The sequence below is a fragment of the Pholcus phalangioides genome, unplaced genomic scaffold (assembly GCF_987345545.1).
Source record: "Pholcus phalangioides strain wild (caught in Gottingen) unplaced genomic scaffold, Ppha-v1.0 ptg000013l_1, whole genome shotgun sequence".
NCBI classification, from domain to species: domain Eukaryota; kingdom Metazoa; phylum Arthropoda; class Arachnida; order Araneae; family Pholcidae; genus Pholcus; species Pholcus phalangioides.
In genome coordinates this window covers 9,498,789-9,517,151 of record NW_028301606.1, presented here as the reverse complement: position 1 = coordinate 9,517,151, position 18,363 = coordinate 9,498,789, and the positions used below count along the sequence as shown (strand labels likewise).

The 18,363-nt window shown below is 36.2% G+C and overlaps 1 protein-coding gene across 1 annotated transcript in view; it reads right to left on the bottom strand.

Annotated features, from left to right (window-relative positions):
- LOC149078572 (diuretic hormone receptor-like) overlaps positions 1-18,363 on the bottom strand; it is a 98,835-nt gene that overhangs the window by 5,922 nt on the left and 74,550 nt on the right. The window contains exons 9-12 of the mRNA XM_089240688.1: positions 12,754-12,820; positions 10,222-10,307; positions 5,536-5,668; positions 5,216-5,257 (exon numbers count right to left, since the gene is read on the bottom strand). Of these exons, the coding sequence (XP_089096814.1) occupies positions 5,216-5,257; positions 5,536-5,668; positions 10,222-10,307; positions 12,754-12,820 (328 nt within the window). The remainder of the gene's footprint in view (positions 1-5,215; positions 5,258-5,535; positions 5,669-10,221; positions 10,308-12,753; positions 12,821-18,363) is intronic.

The window sequence follows — 18,363 nt, the reverse complement described above, 5'->3', positions numbered from 1 at the left end:
ATAAGAAAACTTGAGCGATTTCAGAAATGACTGCCCGTATAAAAAGAACTAAAAATGCTAATTTGCTTTTTTTTGATAATTCAATGTGTATTTCAACATTTTTCGGTCGTAATGCATCGAAATTGTGTACCACTCGATACGAATCGTGATGTTCAATCTTTGGAAATATATTTCTTCGGAGCAGTTGTATTCTAACAAATTCTGATAAAAGATCTTCCCATAGAAATGGTTAGCAAAATTTTCATAAATTTTCGTAACTGACGATAAGTAACTGTTTCATAAGTCAAGCTTTGAACATATTCAAGGAATTCTACAGCGATATCGATTCCTGATCAAGGTGGAATAACGTAGCAACTAAGATCAATTATTAGTCCTATAGGGGTATTGATGATTTAATATTGATTATTTTAAAAATAATTTATCTACAATTACCCCAGAAGGCATGACATGCACTTATGCTGGAAGAAAAAATAAAATAAAAATCATAGTCACACACACACACAGAAAAAGTGAAGCACTCTTCGCATACGGAGTCAGGTCGAAATCCTCAATAGTGGAAGCAAATCTTGCCTAGGAGGCACATAGAAGTTCTGCTGGAAGACTGTTCCATATTCTCGCCACACGGCATCTATATCCGTGGAAAAACCAATCTCTTCTGGCTGTTGGTATTCTTATTTGGAAGCGATGCCTACGCACGTAGGTTAACTCACCTGCCTATGATCCCAAAGAAAGGTTTACTCGATGGTAGATACAGAATTTGGTGGACTAGTTTGTAGCACATCTTCAGCTCTTTCATTCAGTTTCTTCATTTTGATATCACACACATGTGTTATGTTCAAGCATTTATCTTATGATTTAATCATAATTATCATCAGACACATGTTTCTGCTCATTCGCATAAAACTATGGGCTTATTTTTGAAATAATCAAATAACATAAAATAGTCGAAATACCGATTTGTTGGAAATCCATTATCATCCAAGTACTCTCAGCCCGTAACTTAAATTACAGCTCACGATATCGCGTATATCTTTCTGAACTTTCGCGACATTCAACTGGAATTTTTATATTAGTTGTATTATATATCTGGAAACCAAATTGCATTATTGCGTAAGCGCAATTAAAATGTATTTGCTAAAAAATGTTCATATCTCTTTGAATAAGAAGTTATCAAATTATAATATTTTATACATGGTATCCCATGTATAGTAAAATTGTGTAGTAAAACCAAATGTTCTGTGAGTTTTATAAAAATTGGTTGAAACTCTGCATGTTCGAGGCAAAAAAAAATGCGATGAAAACTGGAATGTTTGTGGAAAACATTTATGTCTTCGTAAATATACTTGCTATTCTCACGAAAATGCACACAAGTATTCACAAAGACAATAAAACATTTTGTGACAGTTGCAAATTATTTGCAGTTTTTTATATATATATATATACAGGGTTGATCAAAAACTTCTTTTTTTTCTTAATTTCTTAATTTTTTGCCGTTCCTCTAAATGCACTCGTGCCTAAATTTTCACTGAAGATCATGAGTGCAAGCATAGGGTTCCCGTGACCGAAGTTTTAGAATGATTTGTCCAGTATTTTTGTAGAAATTCGAGAAAAAATGACTAAATTTCAAATAGGACACAAACTTTTGGCAATACAGTGTAGATTAATTGGATAATTCAAACTTTTCTGCTGTCCTCTTGGTCTTCGAATCAACAAAGTTCGACTGTAGTTGTTATTTGATTTCAATGGGATATCTATTTCACTTTCTTTTAGGTATTCACACCAAATAGACACTACACCATTTCGTCCGAAAAATAAATAAGAGATTTTGGTTCACTTCTCACAGCTAATTTAAATTCTTCATACATCTTCGGCTTACGATCCATCTGCCAAAACCAGACGCTATGAAGAAATATTTTATTTTTTTATTTTTACTTATATTGAGAGGTGTTTTGGAGCACTTTCATCTCACTGCGAGCTGGTTGTGTGTGCACAAAAGCTTTTCCAGGCTTGATCTCAAAAGATGACAGCTCATCTCAAACTTCAGATCATGTGCTTCAACGTAAGATTTTTTAAGGAAGATTGAAGAGCAAAAAGAAATAGTGAATAGATCGATAAATTGAACCTCGGTGGTTTTTTCCATCTCCTCTTCACTCATCCCATAAGTCTCGTACTTCCAATTCGATTTTTTAATATTATTCAAGTATGAGAATATATACATTGACCTAGTTGAGTTATATAATTCGCATTTAAAAAAAATATGTATTATACTATATATATCAGTGATCTTTAAACAATGGTCCTCGGACTAGTGCCGGTCCACGAAACATTTACCCAATTCATGTAGCAGCGAATTTTAGATTTAATAAATAAAATACAGTCTATACAGGCTGTGCCAAATTGTTTGCACAATAGAAATCTCCGTAACAGCTGCCTTTGAAAACATACTTTCAGTTAAAAAGTTTCCAATGAACTTAGGTTACTTGAAATTTAAAATTTTATTGAGAGGTTATATGCATAAAAAATATCGAGATTAACTTTTTATATAGTCCACATGCGGTAAAAGTTATATTAATTGAATGTAAATCTCGTTCTCAAAAGTCATTTGGGACAACTTCCATGTATTCAAGTGCAAAATATATCGAGATGTATCATCAGAAGGAATAGGAATTTTATGCTCTAAAAACTTCTACAAAATATGCATTTATGCTCTCTCGAAAAACTAAATATACCCTATATAAAACTAAAAATATATCCTAAAAAGTTTTCATTCCTATCTTAAGTAACATTAATTTTAATAAAATAATACGATAATGAGAAGTGTTAATGCTGTCTAAACTATTTTGAACCATTACTTGTTTGTGGTATGAACAGAAATTCTTCGCTCTACTAACTAATCTCATCTGGCCAATATTTTCCTCAAAAATTTCCCTTTTTAGGAAATTTTTCCGTACAAATTCACAATTAATGTGCTGCCATCTATAGGTAAATATACCTAGCCAAGTAGTGTATTTAGCTTTGGAAAAGCACGATATTAAAAAAATATTAATTAATAATTCTTATAATTTGATAAAACTCTCAAAATTCCCCACAAACGCTAAAAAATTACTCCCCCCCCCCACAATTTACTTTTTTTTTCCACAGACACAAACTTTATTCAATCAAATTCATTGAAAAACGCTTATTCCTGTAAAAAATATTTAGGAAACCGTCTGCTGGAAATAAATTATGATTATTCAGAACAAAATTTCGTTCAACGGACCAGTCATGGTGTCTACGGACCAGCAGTTTCTCATATTTACAGGTCCGTTTGACCAGTGACTTTTAATTCTAACGCTGGATGTTTACTGACACTAACTGGGAAGATCAAACGAATTTCTCGGGAATTCTAAGGGCCACATTATTGTTATTCTTCTTTTTTAGAATTGTCGTATATATTTCTTGCGTTTTTAAACAAAATTTACTCAAAATCTGTATACTTAGTTGATGCGTATAAACACAAATGGTCCATAAACTAAAAATTTCACGTAAAAGTACGCTCTTACTAATAATACAGAGTGATTTCACGATTTTATGTTAATTTTTCCTTTTAATTGTATGGAGGATCGCAAATATTTCGCAGGAATGACTGCATGTTTGAAACAAATCTTATGATTATACGGAGGAAAAGAGAACGAAAATAGCCTACACACATTAGAGAAATTGCTTCCTGGTAGAAGTATTCGCAAGCAAATTGAGATTTTTCACGGAATGTTCGTAAACAAGAATCCTTAAAAAAAAGGAAAAGAAATATAAATGCGTATTTGCACATGTTTTAGAGTTATCCTCGGGTAACTTTATATTTATTTTTAGAATAAACAGCCGTCGGACGTTCATTACGGGAATGTACTTCCTGGAAAAGTCATGAAAAATTTATCAAAATGATTTTTATTTGTTTCGCTGAAAACTCATTTCTCCTATGAATTGTTGCTTAGGAAACAAATATCACACACACACACACAACTATGATTTTGTTTCTCTTTTGTAGCAGTAAATAACAAACTCTATATATGGCCTATATATAAAGTAACTTGTCCTGACTGATTCATCATCGCCCAACCGAAACCTCTCGAACAATAAATATCAAATTTAATCAATTGTTTTGATTCATGATGTAAAGACTCACTAAGCAGGGGTTTTCCGAAATTCCACTCCCAGAAGGGGTCATAAGGGGATTCAAAGGTAACATAGAGAAATTAGGCTGAACCAAAACCACTGAAGCTATATATTAATGAAATTTGGTCAGAAGTTTCACTTCATAACGTAAAGACTGAGCACGGAGGGTTTTTTTTTTTAATTCGGACCCTAAGAGAGTCATAAGGGGGTACAAATGTAACATAGAGAAGTTAAAATTCGATAATTTTGGAAACGGTGTTCTTTGTTCGTACCTGAAATTACCCCCCCCCCCCCCCCACGGCAAAATTTTGCTGCTTGGGCTATTCCGCAGTTCGGTATTTATCGTAATGTGTGAATTGATACTTTTCTACCGGAACAACTTTCGCCAGCCGGATCTAATCGCTAAGCGGGCCGGAGGTTGTTCAGTTGTGTACCCCTGATGTAGGATGTTCCAAAAATTCGTTTAAAAATAGTTTAAAGATTCATAAAAATTAAAAGAATTGACATGTTTGAATGCGGTTCATAAAAAACCTATTTTCATGAAAGAGGATTTTTCTTTTTTTAAGAAAAAAATCGGTGTCCACATTTTTGTCGATGGAGGGTCCTACACGGAAGCAAATAACAGCGTTCAATATCAGGATCTTTCTTCAATTTCTTCTGTGTCCAAAATATTCGTGACGCTTCAGCTGGCGATTCATGTCTGAGGTAAACCAACTTCACCAATAGTGCTTCATACACCAATTCCAACATCCCAATGAAAACCTTATGCAATCGCTAGTAACAGGGAAATTCGGAAATAAGCTGTTTATATATATACCGCACACCCTGCATTATTTCATAGGACTCTGATTTTCATATTTCCAGTAATTCGATTTTGTGCAGTGTCCTCTAACGAAAAAATCTAGAACTATTTCGTTCTGAACTAAAACTAAAAATCCTCTTTCGTGAAAATAATTTTTTCGCAAACCGTATTTAGATATGCTGATTCTTTTAATTTTTATGAATTTTCAAACTATTTAAATATTTATGGGACACTCTGTATATAATACTTATATAAACTTACCTCTCCATTGAGAAAGCAGTACAGCACAGACACTATGAATCCCTACAACATGGAAAACATAATTGAAATGAAGTTGATTCAATTTTTTTTTGGATTTGACATTTCAAATACATGCAATATATAATCATATTGTCGATTTGATTATGTAAGTGAAGCAATTGTCACATCTGAGGAGTGAATAATTAGTTTAAAAACCTAATATTGAGTAGTGATAAAAATGTAATTAAGGCGTGGCATGTAATCGATGTGTACAATTACCTACCCATCAGTTTATGAGCATATAGTTATTTTTAATTAATTCTAATAAATAGAGAACTGACCTGTATAGACAATAATGTTGCCTGAATGTAAGTGAAGACGACTTCAGCGACTGGATTAGTTGGAGTCGCTATAACCAGAATGTAAGTCACGCCCAGCAATGGTATCAACACCAGCAGAGCTTTCGCAGCTTTTCTGAATCCAGTAAAAAACAAATAACATATGTACTATATGTACATACATACTGTATGTATCAAATCCAAATTTTCCTACATATATTATGTATATTTTGATCAAATAGCGCAACATAATACAATCTACGATGTCTAGAAAAATGTTGCAATAGTTAAACGGCTTAAGAAATTAACATGGAATGTGTTTATATGCAGTGTGTCCGGATTCATTGTATCCAAACATAATGGCTTGCAATGAAAGAACCCCACAGGCTTAGTAATGAAAGTGTTGCAACGTCAAAATTGGGTATTTGTGCCAAGCTTCTTACCCAAGTTTTTAATTAATGTCACACATATGCAAAGTCGACCGCTGCTTTGAGACGCTTTTTCAAAGCAGGCAGCATGTGGACACCAAAACATAAGGTTCAGTACGTTAGCTGAATTTAAATGAGTGACGCGTGTAAACCGCCGTGCGCGAACTGAGTATTATAGAGTGCGGAACCTCCGGTATTCCTATCAACAGCATATACCAACGGGTAGTGATTTAATAACACCTCAAATGCTACTAAACACATCGAATACACTTTGGACATCTGCAGAGCCATAAAAAATGCTCACATTGAACTCTATTAACCCGTAAATAAAACTGAGGTGGCAGTCTCTTTAACCCTCTGTAGTTTACCCAGAATAAAACGTTTTGAAATTTAAATTAATATATATACAGAGTGGTAACTATCGACCGCCCAATATTTACACACGTTATTCCTTGTGAAAAAACTAATATGGAAAAGTGTTTTCCGTTTTTGGATCGGACGAATATTAAGTGCTTTATAATTTTGACGAATATAAAGCTTTGAAATTTTGTGATTTAATTTTTTCTAACGGTCAGTTATGTGCCGAATCCGAACGAAAGTACATTTCTCTGGCAGCAGCGGGTTGTCACATCTTGAAAATGAATTGAAATATTCAATCCTATTAGAAGCCAAGTCTGGCCTGCTTCTTGCACAATTGGCGCTTTTTCTCTCAATGTAGTGTAATCGTATAACCTTGTTGTTACGTGTTAGTTTCATCCACTTTATTGACAAATTTATCACTAGATTTGTAAAGAGTTAGTCAAATGAGATCTACTTGAATTATTATTTGAACGAAATCAACTTTTTGCCAAAATGTGGCAATTTGTTCTCTTTCACAATAAAGTCAATTTTTTTGGGGGAAGGTGCATACAGTGCGTTGTGTTTACTACGCGATCGTTCTTATATGCTGTCGTTTTAATCAGATTACAGATTCCATCAATGAGACGGCAATATTTTTTGAGTTATTTTAAGATTTCATCGAAACACAGTCGCGTGTAGAAAACTTCAACGAAGATCGCAGAAAATAGTACCTTAACGCAGGTGATTTGTAGGAATAGTAAAATAATATAACAACAGTTCGATCACAGAAACTTTCGATCAAACTAGTCATTTATGAATTGGCATATTCAAAATAATAAGTGATTTCGAATATTTTCTTTTGATTGTTCATCGAGTCACATTTTCATTCCGAATCTGCATGCTGCAATGAAGAGATATTTCATTTCTTTTTGACTGTAATTGATTTTTATCGCGGTGAAATATTAATAAATTTTCACTTTACCTTATCATCTTACTAAGTAAGATTTGGACTACTTTGATATTTATTCCAGCCTGCATGATGCACGTAGAACTTGGTAATTTTTTCAGATGAAGGTTTATTCTGGGACGTATTTATTGGATTTGGATTTTGATTTTTGTGGCGCAAGGATCAATTATGTTAAATTGACCCAAAACAAATGACCAATTAAAAATAATTGTGCTTGTCATGTCAGGAAAGGAGGCGTATTTATAAGAGGCCAATAGCCTCGGGCCCACTCTTAACAGAGACGAACACTTCAGGATGTCACCGTCGTAGGCACTATTAATTTTGCCGTCTATTTTTGCTCATATATATATATTTCGTTTCTTAATTTAACCATGCTTAACCCGCCTGCCGGTTCTCAATTCTCGAAATGAAAGCCATGTCTTTACTATGAGTTATTCCACATAGGGCTTTCAGTAGGCACCTACTTTTTCATGTGCACATTCATAGCATTTAGAAATGAATTAAAAATTTTAAACTGTAATTGTTAGAATGTAATCGTGACAATTCGTGAATGTGATCGATTTTACTCATTGTGCTCTTGCGTAGTGTTACTCAGTTAATTTTCTTGCAGACTTACAATCAAAAGCTGTGATGCAATATGTAAATCTTACAAAACTTCTGAATCGGAACTGAAAAAAAAATCTCATCTTAAAAATGTGTTAGAGATACTTTATTCATTTAATGGGTGTCATGACCTCTGAAGTTTATTGTTCAAACATGACTAAAAAATATCTCATTCAATTGTGAAAATCAAATGCAAAAAACTGGAGTTAATTTGTTTGTTTTTATTTTCAAATCAAAAATTAAATGAATTATAGTGGAATATAAACAGGAAAAGACGCTTTGAACGCGATTTTCACAATATGCAGTTTTTGAGCTCATCCGTTTAAGATTTGAAAAAAAAAATCTTACTACACCAAAAATTCTGAAATTTTGTAGAAACATATTTATTCAGCATGTTTTAGTAAAATGAATCTCGAACTTCGATATCTCTGATCATTCATTTAGAATTATATGAATTTTAAAGTTTGAAAAAATATATAAATTTCAAAAATCTGAGAATTCAATATTTGTTTTAAAAAATACTTGAGGGGTTAACTTCTAAATCTGAGAATAATTTTACTAACACATGGCGAGTAATACATTTGAGCAAAATTTGATAATTTTTTGGGGTGCAAAAATAGTTTTTTTTTTAATTTACGGATGAAATCGATAACTCTGCAATCTTAGAAAATTGTAATATTTAACAACCGCGTAAAAATTTCAAAAGTGTTACACACACACGCATAATAACAACAAAAGAGGGGAAAAAACTTATTTTCTTTTTCTCTCGATTTCGTAGGGTTATACTATTGTTCAAATAAAAAAAACGCCAAGGTGGGTACGTTTGGTGTGCGTTCGGTGAATTTGGCAGGATTTTGAAGTGATGTCATTAATTTTTAAAGCGTTAGATCTCATTAATTATAAACCAAATCAAAAAACTGAAAACAATTTTCCATATCACGTGTGTAATTATTGGGCGGTCGATAGTTACCATCCTGTATATGAATTTAAATGGGTGTTGTGTTAGCATGCTTATAGTTGAAACAATACGACAGAACAGTAATTTAATTATTGAGAGGGAATTTTTTAATTATTAGCAATGAACAATTAAGAGTAAAATATAAAGTTTGTCTTTAATTTACCGTTAATCTGTAAACTAATAAAATCTTGCGCAGCAAAGTTGAATAGTTTTTACCTTGAACATTATATCTGATTTCCTTAATTTGTTGGAATTGTATAAATCTCTTAACACGTAAAATTTTGATAGCTATAAAAAAGACATACCGACAGGGAAACAACGCTTTCTGGATAAAAATGTATTAATTCGTATTTTGCACAGAAACCACTATAAAAGATTTACTTTCCAAAATATCAATAAAAAATTGAGAAAAGCACTAGATATATATTGGCTTATTTTCGACCATGCCTTTTCCATGCATATTCAAATACACACGGGATCATAGAGGGGTTAATAACGCCTCTAGAGCTAAACACTTGACAAGTTATACGAAGTACGAAAGCGGGGATAACCAAGCAGAGATCGAGATGTAGTTCGGAAAGAAAATTCACATTCCTCGGACAGTGACAGATTAGTGGTTCGATTCCCCATAGAGGAATGCGAGTTTTCTTTCCGAACTACATCTCGATCACCGCTTGGTTATCCAGGCTTTCGTACTTCGTATGGACAGCGGAGAGTGACATAGTTTCTCTCTGCCTGACAAGTGATCAAATGCAGGTGTGACATCTGCAGAGCCACTAAAGCTACTACTATTACTACTAAACCACACATGCACCTCGTCCATATTCCTCTATGGGACCTCTAACGAAGTGGTACATATTGGAATGTGCGTGTACGTGAAGTGAAACCTGACGTGAAGTTTGTTTCTGTGTAATGCTTGTTATGTGTAGTGCTGCCATCTGCAACCAGTTTTTCTAACTATGAGTGAAGTGTAATGATTGAATAATTTATCGTTGTAGGCCTGTTGCTCTTCGTGGCGAGAGGGCAACAGGCCACTGAAGCTGTTGAACAACATGTTATCACCTTAACGTATCAACTTGTTAATAAAAACTTGAGGTTCTGCCCTCTTTAAAGTCATTAGAATATATAACTGACATTAAGTGGTACTTCACTATAAACCATCATTTTCGGATACTTTTAGTCCGCACACCATGTACCTGCTAAATTCCTGGTACTAAAAGAAGTTTCTTTGAGCACACCAAATATTACGATACAGTATATAACCATAATTATCAATCAGACATTGCATAAGAGTCGGGCAATTAAGTCGGAATCTAATCGCAGGATAAAATCATTTGGATGTGTCTACGAAAATCATTCCTATTTCATTTCAGTCGTAAACAATAATTTCTCACCTGTATTGCTTAGACTCCGCAGTGTTCGAAGCTCGTAGTTTTGTGATTAGCACCCACATTATTTTAGCCATGAAGAAGATGTTTACCTGTTACGAGAAAATAATTTCAAGTCTATGAATTGTGAATTATTCCTTTTCTGATAATGCATGACAGTATGACTTATTCATATGATAATTCAATGGAAATTTCCATCTCTTTGAAAAATTCTCGAACTTTCGGATACAAGAGTTTCATAGAAATTCGTAATCTCAATAGAGATACATATGGCCTATTCTAAAAATTGTGGGTATGTGTTTTTAATTCCCTGAATGCTGAGATTATTTATTTATCTTTTTTTCCATATTCTATCACCTACATAAAAAGCTCAACATCCTATTTTACGAGCTCTAGACTATACTAGACTCCCATATGATTTATCTTTAAAAGAGTCAAAAAAGAAAGAAAATCGGCATTTCAGAAGGTAACCTTCATTATGCTGTTATTGCATAGGAAAGAGATACATATCCCTACTATTCATGAGAAGGAATGGGAAAGTCTTTGTCGGATATACTTCATCCCTGCATTCATCAGAATGCATCATTCTGATTCTACTATTCGTCTTACACGTCAGGAGATCAGATGCTGAATTTTGAATATGTGCTGATTTTGTTTTGTGAAAGCTTCCATCCTTATGCTTATTTCGGGAAGAATTTCGTCTCCGATGTTTCGTATCTCGTGGAAGCATTTCTTTGTGACTGGCTTCAAAGATGTAGTATGCATTTTGCCAAGTGCATTAATAATTTCCGCATTAGATTACACGTTTAAATGCAGATTGAGAAAAGAAGTTCAAATGCATTTCTTTTGAGTGTGAAAAAAAAAACACTTCAAGGACGAAAATTTCCCACGGAATTCCAGTTAAGCCAGGGTTACACTCGTGTGACCGCAAATATTTGCTACCAATGTTTGCCTTCCCCGATGCAAAGAAGCAGCGACGGCTAGCTACACGCTGTCCCACTTTGATCCAATGCTCCTTGGTGAATGTTTGCTTTCCGAGCACTCTCCAAGGAAATGCTGTAGTACGCTAACGAGTGTTGTGATTGTTGGTGTTCTTCTACCAATGTGTGGCCAGGCGGATCTGGAGATCCGGAATCTTTGACTTGAGTTTGAAGCTGGAATCAAACTCGACCACTCTTCCAATACCTTCCAGTCCCAAACATTTGACGGTCATTGTCAGTGGTGGAGCGGCCACACTACATGGCCAACCTTGGAACTTATTGGGTCAGCCTTGACACGAGTGTGGCCCTGGCATTGGAAAAAGTGTCTATTCAATCTTGAAGAGATGTGGACGAGAATTATCCGGGGTTACTAGCACGCTGTCTTATAGGTTTTCGTCGCCAATTTGTTTTTGTCAATAGGCTGTATAATGACAATTTTTAAGGATGTCAAAAAATCACTCCAAAATTGACTCAAAACTTTATAGATATGATACGCATACTCCAAACTGGTTCTCAAAACCGGTTCATTTATAAAGACAAAATAATCTATTTAACTATGAAGGAGAGCGGACTCTTGGTTCATCTTTGAGAAAAAACAGGTTTTTTTCTCCGCTGCAAGTGAAGTCTCGGAAATCATTAAAAAAAAGCAAGGTAGTGAACAGTTGACTATATCAATATGGATCGATAATATTGACGTCACTATTTTACTCAAAGAGAGTGGATGAGTCAACTTGGTTTTTCAAGGATCTCTGGACTCGCCCGCGCGTGATGTCACTTCACTTCACGTACACAAAGCTAATTCTCTCTTACTACTATACACATTTATCATGAGTGCACAACCTCGAGCCAGGCAAAGGGTTTCATCTGGCCCGTGAAAGATGTTCCGGTGGGAACGCATTAATACAATAGCTACAACACGATGATCACATAGGCTGACCATATTTCCTTCCTTAAAAATACGGGTAATTGGAATTCATACGGGATCTCCAATTATCGCCAAAAATTGGCAAATGCCTGTGAAGTTGCCAGTTTTAGCCAAAATAGTCGTCGAAGGGAAGTAATTCATAAAAACTGTATGTTCGACAAATGAGATGAATACATACGTGACTAAAAGTAATCATGATAGTCATAATTATCATAATATGATTTATGCTAACGATCTTAATTAGTAGTCCTCTATTTTCTAAGACTGGCAATTTTTCAGATATTTTAGTGATAGTTGGGGGCAACTTTGATTCCTTGGACAACTTTTCTGTCATAATTGACAACTTTACTTCGTTTGAAAATTTTTGGTGACATCTCGTATAAATCTATAATTCCAATTTTTGTCACCGAAATATGGTGTCTATGTGTAATTATGCATCGTGTGCATTGATACTTTCCTATAAGAACACCTTTCGAGGGTCCGATTGAATCCGTTGTGAATGCCGCATTTGGCCCGCGAGCCGAAGGTTGTGCATCCTTGATCAAGAGGGGGTAATCCACATATTCAAGGTACGCATTTGCAACTACTTTTATGAAACAGTTTCGAACCTAACACACACAATCGTTTACTCACCAACAACACAGTAACGACAGGGCAAATGAATACATAGTCGTAGAGGTCTCTGTTCTGCCAAGGACACCTGAAAATCAAATTTCCAATAATTCATAGCGTAATAAAAAAAATAATCTGAATGAAAGAGCAAATTTTTCCGTATAAAATGTGAAGATTATTTACTGAGCAATTATACGAACAGTTAAATAGGAGTGAATTCCAGTTACTTAGAGGAATACAGTAAACGACATTTCATGATCACAGGGAAAATTGTCGCTATAGCGAATTTTAGTTTTTTGTACTGTAGAAATATATGAATGGGGGAAAAGCAAACTGCGGCAGATCCCACTTAGAACGTTTTCCTGCTAAGTACGACACATTTTTCTGCCTCCACCCCCAGCTCTCACTAATGGTCATCGTGATTTCCCGTTTAAAGCGTTATCCCATATACAACGACCTTTTTCATGAAGGGACTTTTGAAAAGCGTTATGAGCAGGATCTACTTAGATATATATATATATATTTTTTACATTTATTTTGAACTAACTTTTGCCGAAATATGCATTCAGAGTTAACTGATTATGCATACGCAATTTTGATTGTATAATTCAGTTTTTGCATTTTGTGGAATGAAGCAGTTTCTGCAACCGCAGCATTCGTTGCTAAATAAGTGTTCAACAACGTTCAAGGAAAAGAAAATGAATGAGGGAGGGGGCACGTCACATCAGAGTAATGTGTAGCGGCCTTAAGATGTGTCTGCGCCACCCTGTCCAGTTTTGAAATATTCCGAGAACGGGGGGGGGGGGATTTTCAAGAGAAAAAACACCTATGTCACATCCAGAAGTCATGATTTACTTATTCACTTAATCAACCAACACACTTACAGATAAAATGATTTGTCTTTTTTTATTGACTACAGCATGTGATCTTATTTATGGGGGATACTGACATGCCGCGATTATAATCAGTGATTATAAACGCAGTGATGATATAAATCAGTGATTATAGGTGATTATTAATCACCTACGAATAGATTCAAGAGATTTTTTTTTTTTTAAATGCCATTCTTTCCAGCATATTTTATGCATATTTCTTAAAAAAAGGGAAAGAAAAATGTGCTTTCTGATGTGTTCCGATTTTTATTCATAAATAACTCGCTATAAGTGAATATGTTTTGTATCTTTAGCATTAGTTCTTTGACAATCACTTGCGAATTACTCGTATAGCGAGAGATTCGTTATAAGCCGTACTCCTCATAACGGACTTTTATTATATTCGCAGGACTGCCTTATTTACGTACGTCAAGTATACGTACTCATCATATAACACGAGATCTGCTTGAAGCATGATAATGTCAGAATTTACTGTCTATGCATGTATTAATATCAAATAAAAAACATAATTATATAATCAGAGCTGCCTCAAGTTTTCACTCGTTTGGCTATTGCAGATGTTGATTGAAAATTCGTTCGTGCGGAAAAGTGGAAATATATTTAAGAATGAAAAATTGAATGAAGAATAAATATTGGGGTCACTGATGAGAAGTAGGACTTGTTGTCAAGGACTTTAAGGATGAAAGTTCTTAAAGGTCATTCTTTCCTGTTCTCTCGTTGCCATGGTATTCGCCAACATACTTAATTTCCCACTCAGCTTCACATTGTTTGACTGTAGAAACGGTTGTGGAGGAAGAGTTTTAAACTCTTAAGGCACCTGTGTAAGAGCAAAAATAAGGAAAACAGTTCTTTAAATTAGTTAATACAGTCAATTGTCGGTTCACAAACTGAATTCGTTCCTGAAGTCCGTCTGTAAACCTAATTTTTCACAAACCGAAAAGATTTTTCCCATAGGAATCCATGTAAAATGAATTAATTCGTTCCTGAGACCCCCGAAGATTCCTAGTGTCGATTTTTACAACACTGAGATTTTGGGATAACGCAAAACCAATTGAAATCATCACATTTTGGCACTGCGAACATTTTTCCCTGAGGCAGTGGTTCTCAACCTATAGAAGGACGCGGAACGATTTTTTTTCTTTTTTGCGAGTGGAAAGCCCGGTTACAATGCCATGACTAGGGTGAACCAGGTGAGTCTGGTGCCCCCAGCGCTGGACCAGAGGGGGCGCCGAAGTCGCCCTCTGACTCACGGGTTCTTTACCCTTTTCAGTCGAGACTCAAAATCAGCAAGATCAGCTTCCGATCATTGAAACTGTTTTTCAAAATTAGTGAAACCAGTGACACAATAAGTGTATTTATAACAGGACAGCAAGTGGATTTGTACGACCCATTTCGGAGACTAATGGGAATCAAGTTTTGGTCGTGACCAGACTCTAGAATCCCTTGCTACGAGTGGTTTTGCACGACCCATCTCGGAAGCAGCTATGAATCATGCTTTGGTCAGTACCAATAGCTCAGGCAAATCCTGGCTATAAGTGCATTCGTGCGACCCATCTCCGAAGCACCTGCGAAACAAGTTTAAATCGGAACCCATACGACCCATTTGTACTACCCCTCTCTGAAGTCCCTGCGACTGAAGATTGGGTCGAGACTCATTGATTCGTGAAAAATCATCTCTTTTTTAAATAATCCTCTACATTTCAAGGAGTGCTTGCTCTGGCTGATAAAATGTCTAGTTGTGGCCCTGCATGGTCATACTCTCGATAAAAAGGAAATAAATAGGAAAAATAAAACGGTAAATTATCCATGGTCCAGTATGGCAAATTTCGGGGGCCCCCGTACCGGGCCGCGGACCGGCGGTTGCGAAACACTAAGGCGAGACATTACAAACTTTTTACGAGATAACGGGCCTGTATCCTATACACGGGTAGAGCCGGACCCATGTCTGTTCTAATTAATTTCATCTATGAATGAAAGTTCACGAAACTTTGCTTGCAAAACAATCTGGCCATAATGCTTTCCAAACCGAATTCATAGCGATGTGACTTGCCACCAAGCTTTAAAAATGAGCACTGCGAGCAATGTGAGATGCTAAAACGCTGTTTCCAAAAGCCAGTGAGTATTGATTCTGTGTCAGAGATTATTGTAAAATATCTCTGAAAAATTTCTGTGATCTAAAACCATGCATCCTCAATCCACGGCTCGGGCGCCAAATGTGGTCAGAGTCATGTGATGTGGCCAGTGATTTAAAAATTAATGTTTAAATTGAACTAAACTCAACATTTACAAATCATTTAAGCGACACGCGGCACAGTTACAGAGCATTTGAATGGACCACGGTGTAGTTCCGCATGAAATTAGTTACCCGTGTCTCCGTTCAGATCACTTGAGTGACCTGCGGCACCTTTCCAACGCACTTTGGCGGCCCGCGGCAGATTTACAGATCACTTAAGAGGCCCGTTTTAACACGTTTCCAAACCATTCACGTGGTCCACACTCTCGTGAAGGTTGAGCACACCCTCGATGTAAACCATCTCAAACTTTGAAATGAACCATTGATCCATGAGTTGGATAAGAGGAGTCGTATTCAGCGAAAATAACTCAACCCCTTTACGATCATGGACGTATCATTACGTTCAAACATCAGCGTAATAGAAAAAGCAAGAGTTCTCTGTGTTTTCTTTCCTTTCACCTCACCATCGCGAAGCTTTATGGTAGCCCTAACATTATTTCCGTCCATTCTTTCTATAATCCTGATAATGCCCCCCCCCCTTCTTCTACACAAATAATGTATCTTTCTACTAAACACATGTGAGAGCGAGAGAGGACAGACACATAGGGATGAAGGTGAATATAGAGTAAAAATTCTTATCTATGTCATCTATCATAATTTGTCGGTGCTTTTTCTCACTCCCCCCCCCCTTCTTTTTATAACGTGCGGTTAAGTTAGGATAAAGTTACCAGATTTATCGCTGGTACTTCAAATAGAGATAATCCGAATTTTGTTGCCAAAAGCTTGTACGTAAAGTGGTTGAAGGAAAACCGCCACGTGACCGTAAATTTTCCAATTTCTCTATTGTTCCAACGAATTTTTTCCAGCTTGTATGTTCCTAAACCGAATCCATATTTGTTGTTCGTAAGCCGAATTGTGCGCAAACTGAAACATTCGCAAACCGCGGGTTGACTATAATAAGAATAAATTGGCTAAAATTGAATAAAATTGGGGGTTGACTAAAAAATAACAACTTATTCCGGTTTTATTTGTGCGGCTGGTTTGTGTTTGAAACTTTATCCCGTGACATACATTTAATCTGATGACTTTTTTTCAAACCAAACACAACTCAGGTCTATCGCCATGAGCAATTTAATACCTAGTGAGTTGTGCCGGAAGCGTATAGCCTAAGTGTGTGCACCTAGCAGTCGGAGTGCGTATCTAGTGTTGTGTCTTATTTGTCAGTGCTGCCATCTATACTTCTGAACTGAAGTGAACAAAGTGTAATGATTGAATATTTGTACCGTTTGCAGGCCTGTTGCTCTCTGCGGCGAGACTTCTTAACGGGGAGGTCGGCTGGCATTCGCGCCTCGAAGTTGGGAACCACAGAAAACCAATATCAGCCTACCATTACTATCGCGAGGGTGAGGTTCGAATCCGGGTCCGATGTGAGTCCGTCACTACTCCACTCTATAAGAATAAAAAATGAGATCTCCGCAGCGGCAATCTCATGACGATGTAACATCGCAATACTCAGACGGCAACCTAGTGAGTGCATTATGCAAGCGTTTGACGTTCAAAGGAACTTGATTCGGCTTATATTTTTTCCCGAATTCGGTTTATTTTTCCTCCTCATCAAGGAACTTTGACGTCATAGTGACAGTTTCGATCAGAAATACTATTACTCGTTCTTATAAGCAGAACTGATGAACCCCATACTCGTACCAGGCAGAAACGTTGAATCAGGTCGATCGTTCAAGGAATAACTCTCATTAATCCCACGATTCATTTCTTTACTCGTATTCGTGAGCATGCTTCCGAGAAGTTTCGGATATCTAGAGGCAGATATTTCATTTCTCCGTCGACAGAAACAACCTTTACGCATTAATAACTAATGTCAAAAGATAGGCCTTTGGAAAAATGCAAAGGCCATATCGGGATCATTTAATGTGTACCGGAAGCTTAGTCTATCATGCGATTCGTAACGATGGTGAGATATTAGTTGGAGAACAAAGTTCTTGCCAGAAATTTATTGTTTGGAAAAAAAGGATGCAGAAAAAAATAGCCATAGAAATATATTTTCGGGAGAAAGACATAGAAGATTATTCCGTGATGATCCCACCAGACAGATGCGATACGATATCAATACGATCTTCTTGTGGTGTCTGGCGACCTTTTTTTATCCTCGCACCAGGGAATTTCCAACTGGATTGGAATCTGCTAACGACCATACCATTCTGAAAACACCGGTTCTCGACCTATCAACGAAGTTAAGCAGTATCGGGCGTGGTTAGTAGTTGGGAGGGTGACCACCTGTGGTGACACCGCATGCTGCTGGAATCACTTTTTGGTTCGTACCCCACCGTCGCCACAGTGGTGGTTAGCTGAAATTGGTTTTGTGTGGTTCCCAACTTAGAGGCGTGAATGCAAGCCAATCTCCCCGTTGTTTGTCTGAAAAGTCTCGCCACCGAGACCAACAGAGACCAGTCTACAACGATGCGGTTACCATCGGCTATATTCAAGGAT